We start from the raw sequence: 16,904 nt of genomic DNA, 5'->3' as shown, positions 1-16,904 counted from the left end.
GAGATGACGTATCATTTTAGTCTAGTATATAACACTGTAGGCGTCACTATCTTCGATCTATTGCTAGTCCAAGATATTCCAACGTTTCTTTAATAATCCAAACACTGTAGGATATGTTCAAAGAAAAAAGAACAAGAAGAGGGAAAATTCCTACAAAATAAGTCCTACCTTTTCGTTGAATTAATCTTCTGCATACCTAGCTTGTTGTTTTCTCTTATCCTTTCTTTGGGTCCGAAAGATATTCATCTTTTTATGAATGATTGATGCATGGTTGTCTGAAAGCATTAAGCTTGTCTCATAGTAAGTGATTGAGTGTGAGTAACCAATTAAGTCAAGTAGCCGCCTCAGTCAACCCATTAAGTTGATCTATATATTCCAGTTATTTCGATCACCATAGATATCCAACTTCACAATACGTAACTAATGGTGTGGACTTTTTGGTATATTATTCCTGGATTTCCCTTTTCGGAAATTCAATCGTCTTCAATATCAAAATTGATTATTCATGAATTCGAGGACAGATTTTGCCTACATATAAAAATGAGCACCACGTACTAGCTACTATCTCCTGCGGTCCTGCAACTGAATTCTCATATTATAAGCCTCACATTGGCAGAGCTTTAGTATGGAGGCCCTTACTAACTATGGAGTCTATGGTGCTTTATCAAATGGCTTTAATTGGTGGGATTTAACTCCAAATTTTATGGTGAGTTATTGTAATAGGAATCGTTTAGGTCTTTCTAATTTTCTGTTTCGTTAATTAGTGTTCTTTTGATAAGAGATTAGCGGTGTTTTCTATGCCTGTCATACATTCTTTCTCTTTGTAACCTTCTTTTTATTAAATAAATTTTACTCGCTTTGTCAAGTTTACAAAAAAAAAATAGTATGGAGGACCTGGAATAAAGAAGGGTCTTTCTAAATGTACCCAGCAAAATTCTAAGTGTACCCAGCTAATTATTTATATCCAATAATATCTAATTAAATGCAGATAAATTTTCCAAAATACCCTCATCTACACAAAACAAACCCAGCAACTTCTTATTCCCTTTCTCTTTTATTTTGGGTTTCAAGATTCATGTTCCTGTAGGAATTGCTTCAGTTTGAGACATATTTGATGAGTTTTTTGTTCAATTAATCATCTAAGCAAAATAAAAGAACAAATTATTATTAGAGGGAAGAGAAAAAATTTTCAAGAGTTGAGAAAGGTGCGAATCATCTTCAAACTGAATGAGAAATCATCTCAATGGAATTGATTTGTTGTCTCTACCACCAAGATCAAGAAGTAATATTCATTGAATAATGGATTCCACAAGAAGAAACTAATTAACTTCTCTCCCTATAAATCAATCCTTAGACGTTGCTGCTGGGTATAGAAAGAAAAACCCAATATTTGCTGGGTGTTTGGCGATGGGGCAATGATGGAAAAATTAATTGAGTTTATTATATATTTTTAATTTAAAAATAATTGCTGAGTATATTTAGATTTTTGCTGGGTACATTTAGAAACACCCATAAAGAAAAGGAAGAAAAATCACATCTTCCATTTACATGACCCCAAAATAAAAGGCAAATGAAGTATAGATATTCCGCGTGATAGATATTTCTTTTCGATCTATTTGATTTGTATTAGTTAGTACTCAGGAAGTGAAGATATTAAGTGGGTGGCAGATGAGGAATCACTACGTCAATAACATCATCAAACGACGGACAATCATCTGATAGTTCAATTGTCCGTCGTCTAGTAAGCTGATATCTTATTAAAGTTCAGATAATGTCTGTCATCTGATATGCACTCAAATGAACAAATACCTAAAATTTGAATGTCGTCTAAAATAGACTCAAACAGCAGATACCTAAAATTAGTATGTCGTTTATCTAGTTTCAAACAACAGAAATAGTTAATGTTCTAATGTCGTTTGAATATATGAAGACTAGAAATTTCTTGGGTCTATATGTTGTTTGATGTTGTTTTGGATGTCAACTTTATTGGTTCTTATGTCTTAGAAAGAGCATTTGCAGTTTTGCACAACATAATTTTAGGAAATCTGATCTCCTTATGAAATGCATTGTTCAATAAGAGCTCTCAAATAATGTAGCAAGTTACAGAAGTAACAAACTAATCTAATCCCAAACTATTTAGCAAGTTAACAGCAGTACTTTATCAAGTATAAAACACATGTATTTTATCAAATACTTTAACCAAGGCCAAAATAAGAACACTAGTGCAAGGCTAAACATCAAAACAGAGAACCCAAAACATGAAAGAGAATAAAACAGCCAGTGACCTGTATACAGGAGAAAACAAAGGAAAAGGTGATATAATTTCAGCGAATAGCTATCTCCACCTTTCATTGACAAATTCTCTATAATTACATATACAATTTTAGACTTGAAAATTAAAGGAAGGTTTACCTTTCTCTATATAGAGAATCCAGCTCAAGTATACAATAGCAGCGCATATACAGGATCACCCCCCTACACGTGCTCCTGATGAAGTTGTTGGGGTAATACGAGGGAGTGAAAAGCCTAGTATATTTGTTCCACCAAATGATCAAACCCTGGCCAGTGGTTCTATGTTGATGTTCCTGCAATTGCTCGCAACTTAACCACCCGTTAGGTGTTGGGTTTAAGTTATATTTTATTTGTCACTGTCCTCTCCAACACGCCCCCTCACGTGCAACCTAGCTCTAGGTCTGCACGTGAAATTCATTCATCCAATTCCCATATTGGAAATTGGGACACAAGTCTCATATCGGAGACTTGGTCATCCAATTCCCATATTGGAAATTGGGACACAAGTCTCATATCGGAGACTTGGTCAATACAATCCAAGACCCACATTGGACACTTGGTAATTTCAATGGTAATACAAGGAACCCCAATTTGGGCTCATGATACGTGCCTACATGGAGACGTAATTGGAGAGGGACCCGTTCTGATACCATGTTAAACAGCGACAAGCGTGGCCAGTGGCCCACCATTGTACCGATACTGTCCCAACTTAACCACCCGTTAGGTGTTGGGTTTTAATCACAAAAGGCCTCGGTACAATTGGGTAAGAGCCACCCACTTATAAGTTATATTTTATTTGTCACTTTTCCAATGTGGGATCTTTCCTCTCCAACAAGACATACATGAAGATGTCAATCCCACTAACCCGTATCCGCTTCAAAAGATGGCAGTACCTTGATTCGGAGTTCGGTCATGCCTCAGGACCATCTAAATTATACTTTGACATGGTATCTTTTGCACCTTGCATTTTCATATATTTTTAAATATGCAGATCTGGTTGCGTCATGACATGAGTAACTTATTTGCTAGCATGGCAGTGATTAATTGTCATGTTCTTATTGTCTGTTTTATGGTAATGTGATATCTATCCTAAATGCCTCATTGACAATGGACTTCTCCTTCCATTTAGTAATATGAGACGATAATGCTAAAAAGCTAGCTAGCATCTAAAATTTACTAGACAGCTGCAATATCTCGTTTTTCCTCTTTAACATTGATTTCGATTTGGGCAGGTATTGTCTCTCTGCAGCAGTTACGTTTATGGCTTTCATGAGACTAAGACCAAAAAAGATCCGCAGATAGCAGACTCCATTACAAGATCCTCTCTATCTTGTGAAAGAAGTTATCTCAGGAAAAATAAAAATGTTGATTTCAAAATGTAAGGCTGTGAAATCAATGCTGGAATATATAGTGTCATGAAATTGATAATTATTAACAAAATTTCCTGCTCATTAAATTATCATCAGCAAATAACGTTGTCAACGTATTGAACGTTGAGACCAGAGATTTTAAGAGCATAACTAGTGGTGCTGGTGTTGTAGTAATTGTTTCCCTTCCTATTGCAGGAGTGACATCCACAACTTTTTAGAACACGAGAAATGAGAAACTCTTGTGTTTCATCCCTCTTTCCTTCTTTGTTTTCATGAGGGAAGAGGTCTCGTGGGAAGAAGTAAAGAAACCATATATGATATTGACTGCTGTAATGTGATCTTCCAGGATGTTTGGGAACAAGGGAGGGCCAAAGTTTTGATTGTAAAGTTTAGAAGTTTCCTGTGAGTCAGGTTTTTCAGTTGTTACCATCTTCCATCTTGCAGCATAATAATGAAGAAAGCATTCATTCATGTTAGTCGGATAATGATACAAAAATTCATTTGTGATTCCTCTTGCGTATGTGATGCTCTGCATTCTTGTATTAGATTGTAACCATCTTCAACAATTTCAGTTATTCACCCATTGTGATTTTACATTTAACTATTTATATACCATGCCAAATCTCCGATCCAAGTTGCAGGACTCATTTCTGTCCAATGGCCAGCGTCAAAACCCAAAAATAAAATGATCTCTATCGTTCGAATAAAATAAGAATTTACTGGAAACAAAAACTGGAGCTGAACAGGGGAAAGGTCAAGAGCTCTAAGACTCAATTTCATTTGATGTATGCACTGTACAAAATGGTACGCGACAAGAGAACTGCTAAATGGATACAAATCAAAGAATTCCTAGACTCCTATTATAGGCAACCAAATGGGAAAACAAAACCCTATCAGAAAGAATAAAATGAATACGAAACTAGAAAAACCAGAGGACAAGAAACAAACAAAACCAGTGAAAGAAAAACAAAATTACGTCATCTTATCAGCAAAGGAGAAATAGTCAACCCGGCATGGATTGCCTTCAACAATGCCACAAACTTGAACGGACTCTCTTCAGAAAACCACTTGAGTTTCCAAGTCATAGAGCCTGAAGCTGTCTTTATGTCATTTTCACCTGGGTCTTGTTTCCCAGCTTTGGGTGAAGAACAGAATTCCGACATTGCACATTCAACAGCTAAGGTTACACACCGATTTTCCCTGGTCTCGACAACCTGGAAAGAGTGTCACCATGAACATATGAACTATGGACATCAAGAATGAGAAGGTGCTGATCGCAATGATGTTAAAGCAATTACGATGAAAATTTAAGAAAAAGGTCCAGTGAACTAGAGGCATTACCAGCTCAGATATGTCAGCAATAGAGCAACACAAGTCAAGTGAAAAATATGGAGGTAGAGACGTATCCTCTGATAAAGAGCTAAACTGCATGAGGTCTTCAAAGCACACAAATAAATGCTCTCCAGCCACAAATATTGATCTTGAAAGCCATGCTCCATCTGTGAGATATAAATTTCAAAATGAGAGTTGCAAAAGAAATTTTAAAGGAAAACAGGAAATAGTTCATAAATTCTTCAGAATTGAAACTTTAGTACTTCGATAAGTAGTCCTTTTAACGTCATTGTATCACACTTCAATATATGTACTTAAATATATCATACCTTCACTACTACTACACCAAAACTGCACCATAGAATACTGGAATATGCTCAGTTTTGAACCTCCACATATTTGTTTCTCAAATAGTCCAACCTGAACCTGCTCCAAACTGCCATTTAAATTTCCAAAACCCCAGTCTATCATAACAAAGAAATCGATATAAGCACATTTCTATGAACTATTAAGACATACATACATGGATATCTTTCAAAAATATATATATATATATAAAGCAAGACAATAGGTATTTCCGACTAGTATGTGAGGGGAGATAAAGCAATTACCTCCTCAAACAAAATTTATCGATTGGAGAATAAGAATCGATAACTGTTAAAGTTGAAAGTAACTGTCTTGAACTTTCAATGCTTCTGGTTTTAAAGAGGTAGGTAGCACTCTCCTCGACATACACCCTAAGCAAACAGGAAAAAGAATGTTAGGGAACTGTTTTAATAGTTCCATCTGTGCTAAAAGTACCCTTATTCACTAACCTCACAACCTGAAGTCCTACACCAACTACGACGTCTCTTATGTCTTCAACCCTATGAGAACCCTGCAAATTCAAGATGGTGCCTGCAAAATATGATCGCCATCAAGACCAACTGTCAAAAAGTTAATCAAACAACGAGGGAATCTTCAAGTAATGATTGTTCAATGAGAATAAATAATGAGATATAAATCAATTGCAAAGACCTTGTAACCTAACCTGATCCATCACCTCCAATGCCAATTAGTAGCACATACACTTTGTTTTCACTGCTCAGCAAGACAGCTACTTCTCTGCATATAAAACAAAAGAAATATAAGCATATTAAAGCAGAAGAGGTCCAATGCCTGATTCAACATAAGACACCATTTACAAAAGACAGATCATCCTAAACTCGAAATAAAGCTGTTCTGTCCTTTATCTGTTAAAAAGACTAGCAAATAAAACTTATCTATTGGACAGTCATAATGGAAATATCAAAAGCATGCACTCTAACACACTTGTACCAAGACAGCCCACTACACACACAAACTACAGCTTTATCAAGTATGAAACATGTTGTGCATTTTATCAAAGACTTTCACCATGGCCAAAATAACAACAGTAGTGCAAGGCTAAACTTCAAAACAGAGAACCCCAAAATATGAAAGAGAATACAAACAATCAGTAACCTGTATACATGAGAAAACAAAGGAAAAGGCGACATAATTTCAGCTAATAGCATGGCCACCTTACATTGACAGATTCTCTCTATTTACATACACAATTTTGGAGTTGAAAATTAAAGAAAGGTTTACCTTTCTCTGTATAGAGAATCCAACTCAAGTATACAATAGCAGCGCATATACTGCTTGCAAATTTCATTATTTCCCATATCTGCAACATTCTTTCTGAAATAGTCCTCAATAAATTCATCACTCTTTGAAGAGAAACATTCAGCCCCAGAAGATCCAGTAGTATCATTTATTAGTGGGATATTACTTGTATTTGTCAACATCTGGTTCTTACCAATAACTTCATCAAGGTTAATCCCATAGAAAGATCGACTATCTTGCTCATCTTCCAGTATTGTTACATGATTCTCTATATTACCATTTAATGTTGGTAATGTTTCTGCTTGCCTAACCATTTTGTCATCTTCTAGTAGTGTAACAACTCTTCTTTTTATTTTCTGTCTGCGTTTTCTCCTCTCTAACAAATCACCTTCTTCATCAACAAAATGAGCAATCTCACCATGATGAGCACGACCAGGGACATCACTGGCATGTGATTGCAGCGATAGGTCTGAATTTGAAATTTTCTCTGCCCCTATTCCAACTGAACACTTGTCATTTCCTCTTACATGTGGAACCTCATATCTCATGTCATACAACCTAAAAGGATCTGAAGACGGATGTTCTTCCATATTTTTATTCAGTAGCTGATGACCTTCAGGAATGGACTGCCTAGACTCATAGTTATCGTCTTCACTACAGCTGGTATTACTATCAGATGATGCCACTGAAAATGACTCTGCAGATAACTGTAAAATTTCTTCCTCCAAGTTATGACGACGGTTGAGAATGTCCTTTTGATAATGAGGTGGTGATCCCGGGCACACAGACGAGGAGCGAGATTCAGAAATATCATCTATAGAAGTCAATGACATACTCAAATTTTCGACCATCCTATGACCTCTTTGACCGGTGAATATGTGACCATGGAAACTTTTTGCTCGTAAAGGGACACTACTTGTTCCTTCTAGTGAACTATCTTTTAGGGTTTCCTTCAGATCTCTTCTATCCATGCCAACTGGGATGACAAAACCAGCATTTCCCAAGGAACCAGTTTGATCAAAGTGATGGGCATGCAAACCAGTAGACATATCCATAAATGAACTATCTGAATCTAAAACATTTGTACTACTCTCATCTCCTGATGCTTGAGCATAGTCTGAAACAAATCTGGAGTTTTCACCAAGCTGCCTCCAGCTTGACTTTTCTTTTATATAATTTTCCCTGCCAATATGCAATGTCGTCCCGCTATGTCTATTGCTGTCCACAGAATCCTCAGGAGCATGATCCAACCATTCTTTGAACTCTCGCAACCAAAGAACAGAGCGCTCTTTCTTCATTTGCTCAACTCTAGTCATCAAATCAACAATTTCAGCTTCCTCATCTGATATAACAAGTTCTTCTCTGCTTTGAATCTCATTGTCACAAGACACAGACTCCTGATCAGAACAGAGAGATGTGCTCCCTTCTTCACTTACAATGGAAGCAAGACGAGACGCCTTTTTCTGCAATATAGGATCATGCAAGACATCATAAATGTTCAGTCAACAATAGAGTATATGATAATACACACAGCACAAATACTTTCTATCAAAAACTAAACAAGATCCATTCCATACAGAAATCTTTTCCGAATAACGGATTAAATTTACTTATTAAGTGTCTAAAGTCAGGCATCTTCACTTCAAGTGCAGCAGTAACCGTAAATATGTTTCTATACTAATGAATGTACATATCTCCCAACATCTCTAACAAGGGCTTACCCTTCTTCTGTTGATACTTGCATCTCCTTTCTCATCACACTTTATGGGAGAATAAAACCCAAAGCTGGCAGGTCGCTTCTGTCTACTTGCAATAATTAGTTGCCTCTTCCAAAACTCTCTGGTGCTGATTTCCTTATCATCTAACTTCAACTATTCAGCCATACAACAGAAAGAAAACAAGTTAGATAACATACAGATGGACGATAAAAATGAAATGAATGCTCCAAACTCTACATATTAAAAACATAGAAGACAAAGAGATATAACTAAACAGAGAGTCTAAAGAGATATTAAATAAATCATAACTTACTTTTTCTGGATTATAGAAATAGCTGAATACTTGTGGCCGATACCAACTGGCACAACATAATGGATTCCCTTCCAGCCACAAGCTTTGTAGAGATGGAAGACCACCAAGGAACTCTAACTCCGAAAAATTGGAAATAATATTGTAGGAAACATCAAGCCCTTCAAGGGACTTCAAAGTCTCAATCCCACGCAACGTAGTTAGAGCATTGTTCCTCAAAACAAGTTTAAGTAGTCGAGAGGTGACCTGCATGGTCCAACAAAATTGGAGTATGGGTTCAAATCGAATTCCTAATTAAACATAAATAAAAGTAGACCAAAACAAACTGGGATTATCACTTCTCTGTAAAACTTATATGATTATCATATCTCTTGATTCCGATTCCAAACGAATAATTTCAAAGTTTATAGATGTGTGGAGATGTATTCTCAATCTAGTGTCAACTAGGCATCGGATGTTAAATTTCAGTACCTCACCAAATGACGAAATCGTTCTCAGATGATTGAAACCAAGGTCTAGGTGTTTCAATTTGCCACACTTGCGAAGATTGTCAATCTTTGCAAACTTGTTTCGGCTCAGGTCAAGAGTTTCAACTGCCGGAAGTAGTTGCAAAGACTCATCCATCAGAACCAAGCCATTACAAGCACACGAAACAAATGACAACCGGTGCCACAGTGGCGAGTCCCTTATCTCTGCAATTCTACTCGCAAACACATGGCGCAGAGCATCCTAACATGCATTATTCATATCAATTAGCACATGATAAGATACACAGATACTAGCATTGTGCACAAAAACACGAAAATCGACACCCTAAACATAGCATAAAATTTGTGAACAAAAACTTGAAGAGTGAACAAGAAGTAGTAGTAAATTGAGATCAAAATCAATTGAAACTCACAGTTGAATTGTGACAGATGATCTTCTCCAAGGTGTGCCTCAACTCGAGCAGACCTTTCGCGGCCGACGTGGACAAATCGCATCCCCGAAGCTCCAAAACCCTAAGCCTCCCGAACGGCCAAAACGACAGCGGCGTGGGGTCTCTGGCAGGAGCCGGCAGCACCGAAACGACCTTAAGCGACGTCAACAGCCTGAGAATCCTCCTGAGCTGCTCGAGGGCGCGGTGGTCGCCGAGGTCGGAGATATAGGCTCGGAGATAGTCGACGGGAGCGCCGGCGAGGAGGCTCTCGAGCTCGTGCAAGGCCTCGAGGCGGGAGTGGACGTAGTGGAAGCCGGCCGGGTTGAGCTTCAGCACTAACGAACCGTCGATCAGAGAACCGGCTTGCTGCTCCACGAAGTGGACTAGCTTCTCCAGGTACCGATCTCCGGTCACAATCGCCATCGGCGGCTTCGAGGTCAATTTCGGGATTTCACCACGCGGAATCGCATCCTCTCTGTGATTCTCGTTGTATTAAGAATCTAGAGAGAGAAAGAGGGAGGTTTTAGAGAGAGAAAGAGGAGGTGACGACGGTTTATAGTTTGTGACTTGTGAGAATAGGGGAATTAGAATTAAAATTAAAATGGGGATAATGATTGGGTTGATCTTCGGGAATAAACAAAATTACAAAACAAAAAAGAGATCGGGGGAAGGAAGATGGGGACACCTGGCCTACATGCACTCAAACACCTGTGCGTCCCCACCACGCGTTTGTTCTGCTGAGCTGCCCCAACTGACTCTCGCGGTTTCCGGTTCCCAACCTATACAGCTCGTTTATTTTGCTGGGCCGGTAACATCGGATTGTTCGTTAATATACCGATACATCAAGTAATACGTTACGCAGAGTCACAGATAGATAGATTTCATATACTTGTCTGATCTTGAGCTAGTTTACGACTATAAAGAATCAGATCAAATGCTATGTCGAGTTGATCTCGGACCTCATTTCAAATCCCGTGTCTGAATTTTTCAGGTTTTCTCACTCTTACATTAATATACAGATACATCAAGTAAACCAAAACGATGCACATATAAAGAGTCTCGAACTAGTTTATGACTATAAAGAGTTGATTCTAATGCTATAGAGAGTTGACTGCCCATTTCCGGAATGAAGTTTCCGCTTTTGGTACGGTATCACAGCCCATTTCCTCCGAGTTGTAGGCAGAGATGGATAACACCGACCTTTGTGTACTCAAACAAGAAAGTGTGACGGTGTGGATGAAAGGGAAATCTGCAGCTTCATGTGGTTTGGTTTGCTCAAAAATGGATAAGTGATCAGAGACAATCAAACGTGAACTACATACCCAACTGTCCCATAGTCATTTTCTGTGTGATGTTGTACATCAATCTATCTACATCCCACTTACTTGGATGATACTTTTTTCTTCCACTTGTAAGCACACACAAATTGTTCAGACAATAAATACCCCTTTAGTCGAATCATTCCCAATTCCTTTGCACCGAGTACTGTAATGAAGAGAATACGACATTACCTATTGCTTTGCCTGTGTGGTCTTTTATCAAAATACAATTGGGGGAAACTTTCAAAATATATCTGTAAGCTCACTACTCTCTCTATACAAGTCATTTTAAGGCTTTAATTTACTTTCTCGCCAAGGCGCCTCTTCTCTTCATCAACTTGTTCAAGCAACGCTTCTAGTTCTGCTTCAGTTAGGCCTTCTAATCTCTTCTGCACATTCAGAAATTTGACCCCATTGGGTTTTCAGTGAAAAGCATAAGAATCATGTACAAACAAACTAGACAATTCATTAGATATTGAAGGCTATACGTGAACAGCTGCAGCTTGGTTATAAACTATAACTTCATTAACACCGTAGTGATGTGAAAACAACAATAACAATTACTGTGAAGTTTCTTATTGCCTACAATTTTCTCACGTGTCAAGAATCAAGATAAATCCTCACTAAGTTGTACATTCCACTAATACAGAGAAACTTCGTACTCCAATATGGAACATTATGTAACAGTATTCAAAACTCTTATCTGTTTTATGAAACAGATTGCATTACAGTTTATGGAAAGGCAGTACACCACCCCTTTACATACTTCTTTCTTTAAGCATGACCCTTTTACCAAGTAGAATATACTTATTGTGTCATTTCTTTATCCAACTTAGCAGACAACATAATCCAAATCATTCACATTTGAAAATTAAGCAGAGAGATAGAGAGATTCTTGACTGTAGTTGATATAACAATGAACCATTAAGACTACTACAGAGAAAGAAAAGGAACAAGAATTTGACACTGAAAAAGATACCTCCATGACTGCGCTTTCATAGTCACGTAATTGCTGTGCATATGTCATTTCCTTATTTGAAACTCGAAAAATATAAGTAGAAATCCATCCGATTGTAAGGCCCAACACCAATACCAGTTGAACGACATTCCCTGCTTGTAAAGGATCGACTCCAACAAACTGCATACATGATCATGGAAAGAAAAGTTACATAACTAGAGTCTGCTCTAGCTTAAGGAATGAGTTGGTTAAAAAAGTCAGTACCTCTAATCCACTTTTCAAGCCAACACCTAGAACAGTTACTCCAACTCCGATCAATATAACATCCTTCCTCGAGTATCCAAAAGACTTTTGCTGCTAAAATATAACAAGAAAAAGAGATGAATCTATTACATCTTTTGTTCCCTGAGAGATTTGAGTAAATGATAGGATTTATCTAGCATACTTGTTTGACCCATCTTACTAATAGTGATTTGTCACTGAGCAGGAGGTCTACTCCAATCCCCTAGATTTCCTCTCATGCGAGGGGGAGGGGCATCTGTTAGAACACAAAAAGTTTATCGGCCCACATCCTAGAAGCTTAAGATTGTAGGAAGAGTGAAAGCTAACCAATTATGTCACTGTGATGACATTGACAGCAGTAAGCTTTGGACCCAAAGATGACAACTTTAGTCTTCACTCAGAACCTTAACATTTGGGATTGCAATGTTGATTTGCAAATCAGATGTAGAGAAAGTATTTGGCTACACTAGATACCTTGATTTCTCAAAGATAAAACTCGAAATACAAGTATTGTCTAGTCACTAAACTGAATGATTATATGAATATATACTGAATATACCAACTCCTGGGCTGGTTAAAATCTGTATGCAGGGAGCAAGAATCATACTTCATACACCACTTTTCCTCTGGATACATCTTAGGACTCATATTCATGTTTCCGAGAAATTTAAAATTATGGAAAAGAAAGTCATTCATTATTAGTTGCCCATGCATACCTTGGCCTTATCAGGGGAGTTGTCTTCTTCCCCATTAGAATTCGAAGAATTGCTATTTCTGGGGATATTAATGACCACCTTTTTTGACATCATGTTGTGGATTCTGTCGGAACCTTTACCCCAGAAAGGGGATGTCTCGTTTCTACATAAGCTGTGAGTTATAGCTCTACCTGATAAGTTATAAGCAAAGAAGTTTAGCATTATCGCAAAAATGGCTGGCTTTTAAAGCAAAAAATACAAGTCAGAGCTAAGCAATACACCACCTATCAATTCTACCATAAGCCGAAGATTTGCAGAATATGATCAGCAACAATAATAAAAAATAAAAATAAAAAGAATTAAACCCAAATTGAGAGGGAAATCATTTGGAATAATCCCAAATAGCTGAAGCTAATATAAATTCAAGAAAACAAAAGTACAACTGACCTCTCACCAAACCATCAAAAGCTCTGACCCTCAGTTGTGTCAATGGAAGAGCCGAGATACCCATAAACGAAACAGGTCCCCTTTCACATAGTAAGCTACAATTTGCAGTATTTCCATGTGGAAGAGATGCCATCCCTGCCATCTTCTTCACATGAACACAAAATACAGAACAAACCCAATTCAAAACACAAGAAAATGATCAACTTTGAGCAGTATTAAACTCCTTTTTCAGACTTCCTTGGGTTTTCCTCACTCAGAAACATTATAGTTCAGTGAATAAAGTAGACATGAATCAAAGAATGGAACTTCCGTCATTCAAAACAAGAAGAAGAGGAAGAAGAGAGAGTACCTGGTAGAAGTGAGAGAGGTGAGCAACCGTTAATGGATTGCAGATGACTGGTGCACAAAGCCCTTCACTCCACCGCTACTCTTGATTCTGCAATTTTGACACGTCCACGTCCCCATATTTGGTTTTCACTCTTTGCCATTTGACTAGTATTCGCGAAAAAGTTACTGTGTTTTTTCAATGAATTTAAATTACTGTCGATCAGTAGCTTCATAGCTATTTGGTTTTCAAATTTCAAGTAAACACACTACTTGCCCGTCTTAAAGAAGCATACTGCAAATCTAGGCTGTCCACATATTTGGTTTCATTCTTTTCCTACTTGGACGTTCTATAGTGATCTAAAATATTGAAATATTAGAGACGTTTACTTACTTGGAATGGAAAATAATTATGAATCGGAGACAACTGGAATGAGAGAATAAAGAAATCGGTATTGATTCCGGAGGAGTTGATTCTTAGACGCATCTCCTCCCTTCGTAATCAAATTCATGAGTATTCAGGAATCGATTCTTTATAAGAAGGTGGGACCCACACCCATTCTGATTCTTTCATGTGTTAGTAAACGCAGGAATAAGGGCTCTAGCGGTAAGAGAAAACAAACTTTTTTGCTCCGAGAAAACAGGCGAGAGAGATCTAGGGTTTGGAAAGACAGGGGTTGGCGTTCTGGCTTGTCCGGCGGCGCCCCCGCGTTGACGGTGGCTTCCTGCCTCGTCGACGAGTGGTGGGTGTGGCCGGACAGGTTCCTGGGGCTTTAGGTTTCTTCTGTTTCTCTGGTTTTCGGTGGTCTTGGCTGTGTATGCCTTTTCATCTACCTCAGGCAGCGGCGTAGACGTTGGTGACGGGTGCTCGGCTATCGGTGATGGGAAGGTGGTCCGTGACCAGATCGTGGCGGCGGCAGGCCATGAATTGTATGGCACTGGTCTCTTTTCTGAGGCGAATGACTAGGTGGAGGTTCGAGTTTTTGAAAGGGGTTCTCGAATTGATGGGAAGCCTGTTTGGTTTCAGGTCAGTTTGGGACGGATTTGCATAATGGGTCTGTAATGAGTTCAGCCAAAGAGGATGGGGGTGGCCAAAGATCCCAAGCTTGTCGTGGCAGAGTACTTGGCTTAGGTGTCTTCGATGGGGCGCGCTCATTTGGCTAAACTCATGGTGGCTTGCCGGCGGTTTGTTGTCAATAGTGAGGAAGATGGAAGTGGTTCATCATAGCTTAGTACTTTGTTTTATTAGGTTTTTATGTTTTGGTTTTTGGTTAGTTTTAATAAGTCCCTCCTCCTTTGAGCGAGGGTTTTGGTGGTTTTCCCTATTGGTTGTGCCATTGTTATGGTGTCATATCCAGGGACTAATTGTTTTAATTTCGATGTTTTCTTGTTGTCAATGTCATGGAGAGATCGATGTCCCTGCACATATACTGGCAGTATTGGTATATGGTGTGGAAGGGGATTAGTCTTTTCTTGAGGTTGGCTGTAAGGATGTATCGGGACTCCTAGAAAAAGTTGAACGGTTGTAGCCCGGAAGAAATGGCGATTCATGTGGTTAGAGTTGAGCCCCTATCGGCTCATGGTATCTGTAACCACCGGTTCTATAGTAGGGGTATGAGTAGGTCCTATTCGATCTCTAGTTGGAGTAGTTGGGATTTTACGATGTCATCCCCGTCTTTGTAATCTTTTGGATTAATGGAATTTCTTATTTTCTCCAAAAAAAAAAAAAAAAATGGTAAACGCATGAATGCTTTTACTCGGAATCATTCTGATTCCTTTATGTGTTAGTAGACGTAAGAATAGTTTTACCCCGTAATCATTCCCTCCCATTCCAAGTAAGTAAACGTGCCTGTAAGTCGTTGGAATAATTCATTATATGAAATGAAGTACATTGTATATAATAAGTGATGTAATAGTTCATCTCTTCATATCAACTCTCCGGAGTAAATAAAACTTTCAATATTCTTGAATTCACCTATATATCTTAAGAAGCACACTTGCAAAAGCTAGGCTGTCCTACAGGACCTAATCCCATTAATCCCACCCAGAGGTTTGGTTTAATTTCTTGTTGGACGTAGTTGGAGCTTAATTATTTGGATGACCAATATCAAAGTTCTAGATTTGTTTCACCAAATGACAAAAACTAGCTAAGATTTAGATTTCCCAACTAATTAATCATGCAAATACAGTTGATCACATTACAATTTGGTTTCTCAAATCATTTGTAACATCTTGCCAGAAAAAAAAAATCATTTGTAACATGGATTATGGAATATTTTGCATGCCAATGCTAGCAGTGCAGCCTAGATTGGAGAGTGACTGCATAACTAGCAAAGATTTGACCTTGTCACCCCTCTACCTACATATTCGTCTCTCACTCGAATCCTGCAAATATAGATACATATATTGCTTATTTATTATGCCCTCTTTCTCTCTCTCTCTTCTCTCCAGAATATCCTATTAGGGTTGGGCATTTTAACCCGGAAACCCGAAAAACCGGTCCGGACCGCCGGGTTCGGGCCGGGCTTTGTAAAAAAAAACACGAAAATTTAAGGCCCGGACCGTTTATGAATAAAACGGGCCGGTCCCAGGCCTGATATCTCAGCTATGTAAAAACCCGGATAACAGCCCGTATAACCCATATGCCATATGTCCCTCTGTGATAGGCTAGTTATTTGAGTATACTGTGGAATTGACCACAGGTGATCACTGAAGCCTACTCAATACTCACCTAAACGACTCGTATTGGAAAACCCTTTCGTTCAGCACGACCTCAGGTCCTCAACTCTCTGCCTCTCTAATCTCTATTCTTCGAACCCTAAAACCCCCAATTTTAGATTTCCAATCCCAGCCTATTTTCACTATTCGTTCAGCACGACCTCAGGCCCTCAACTCTCTGCCTCTCTAATCTCTATTCTTCGAACCCTAAAACCCCCAATTTTAGATTTCCAATCCCAGCCTATTTTCACTATTCGTTCAGCACGACCTCAGGTCCTCAACTCTCTGCCTCTCTATTCTCTATTCTTCGAACCCTAAAACCCCCAATTTCAGATTTCCAATCCCATCCTATTTCCAAAATCAAGCTTCGATCAATTCGGGTATAGCTTCATCAGCCTATTTCGTCCAATATCCAATTCAAAGCACAATCCAGTTAGTAATTCATCATTCATCAGTTCGAAATAGCCACTTCTGGGACTGAGATGGTGCCGGTTAATCCAGCCACTGAGGGCGGTGCGGCGATTGATGGCGGTGGGGCGACTGGTGGCGATGCAGCGACTGATGGCGGTGAGGAAACTTCAAGCCAGGTGGACA

The 16,904-nt window shown here is 38.6% G+C and overlaps 2 protein-coding genes and 1 long non-coding RNA gene across 11 annotated transcripts; 1 reads left to right on the top strand and 2 right to left on the bottom strand.

Annotated features, from left to right (window-relative positions):
• The first annotated feature begins 3,135 nt into the window (after window positions 1-3,135).
• LOC133742839 (uncharacterized) lies at window positions 3,136-4,590 on the top strand. The gene is made up of 2 exons (XR_009862753.1): window positions 3,136-3,239; window positions 3,525-4,590. It is a non-coding gene; the product is annotated as an uncharacterized LOC133742839 (long non-coding RNA).
• Window positions 4,402-10,158, bottom strand: LOC133742837 (uncharacterized). 6 transcript variants are annotated; one of them, XM_062170520.1, is made up of 11 exons: window positions 9,550-10,157; window positions 9,120-9,377; window positions 8,652-8,894; window positions 8,342-8,491; window positions 6,603-8,083; window positions 6,025-6,098; window positions 5,810-5,891; window positions 5,606-5,731; window positions 5,324-5,430; window positions 5,004-5,161; window positions 4,402-4,876 (listed from the first exon to the last, which is right to left on the bottom strand). In XM_062170520.1, the coding sequence occupies exons 1-11, from the start codon at window positions 9,988-9,990 to the stop codon at window positions 4,640-4,642; spliced, it is 3,357 nt and encodes a 1,118-aa protein (XP_062026504.1). In that variant the 5' UTR covers window positions 9,991-10,157; the 3' UTR covers window positions 4,402-4,639. The 6 variants fall into 6 exon arrangements, 2 of the variants coding, with proteins under 2 accessions (XP_062026504.1, XP_062026505.1); XR_009862749.1 differs by lacking the exon at window positions 4,402-4,876 and having other exon boundaries at window positions 5,023-5,161; window positions 5,324-5,458; window positions 9,550-10,158; XM_062170521.1 differs by lacking the exon at window positions 4,402-4,876 and having other exon boundaries at window positions 5,023-5,161; window positions 5,324-5,420.
• Window positions 10,159-10,877: 719 nt separating this feature from the next.
• On the bottom strand, window positions 10,878-13,770 carry LOC133743888 (uncharacterized). 4 transcript variants are annotated; one of them, XM_062171957.1, is made up of 6 exons: window positions 13,618-13,770; window positions 13,269-13,413; window positions 12,843-13,012; window positions 12,109-12,201; window positions 11,866-12,024; window positions 10,878-11,275 (listed from the first exon to the last, which is right to left on the bottom strand). In XM_062171957.1, exons 2-6 carry the CDS (start codon window positions 13,408-13,410, stop codon window positions 11,183-11,185), a joined length of 657 nt encoding a protein of 218 aa, XP_062027941.1. In that variant the 5' UTR covers window positions 13,411-13,413; window positions 13,618-13,770; the 3' UTR covers window positions 10,878-11,182. The 4 variants fall into 4 exon arrangements, with proteins under 4 accessions (XP_062027941.1, XP_062027943.1, XP_062027942.1 ...); XM_062171959.1 differs by having other exon boundaries at window positions 12,109-12,198; XM_062171958.1 differs by having other exon boundaries at window positions 13,269-13,410; window positions 13,618-13,763.
• Between the last annotated feature and the right edge of the window lie 3,134 nt (window positions 13,771-16,904).

The sequence above is a fragment of the Rosa rugosa genome, chromosome 4, assembly GCF_958449725.1.
Source record: "Rosa rugosa chromosome 4, drRosRugo1.1, whole genome shotgun sequence".
NCBI lineage: Eukaryota > Viridiplantae > Streptophyta > Magnoliopsida > Rosales > Rosaceae > Rosa > Rosa rugosa.
The sequence above is the reverse complement of the archived record's forward strand: the minus strand, read 5'-3'. Positions and strand labels throughout refer to the sequence as shown.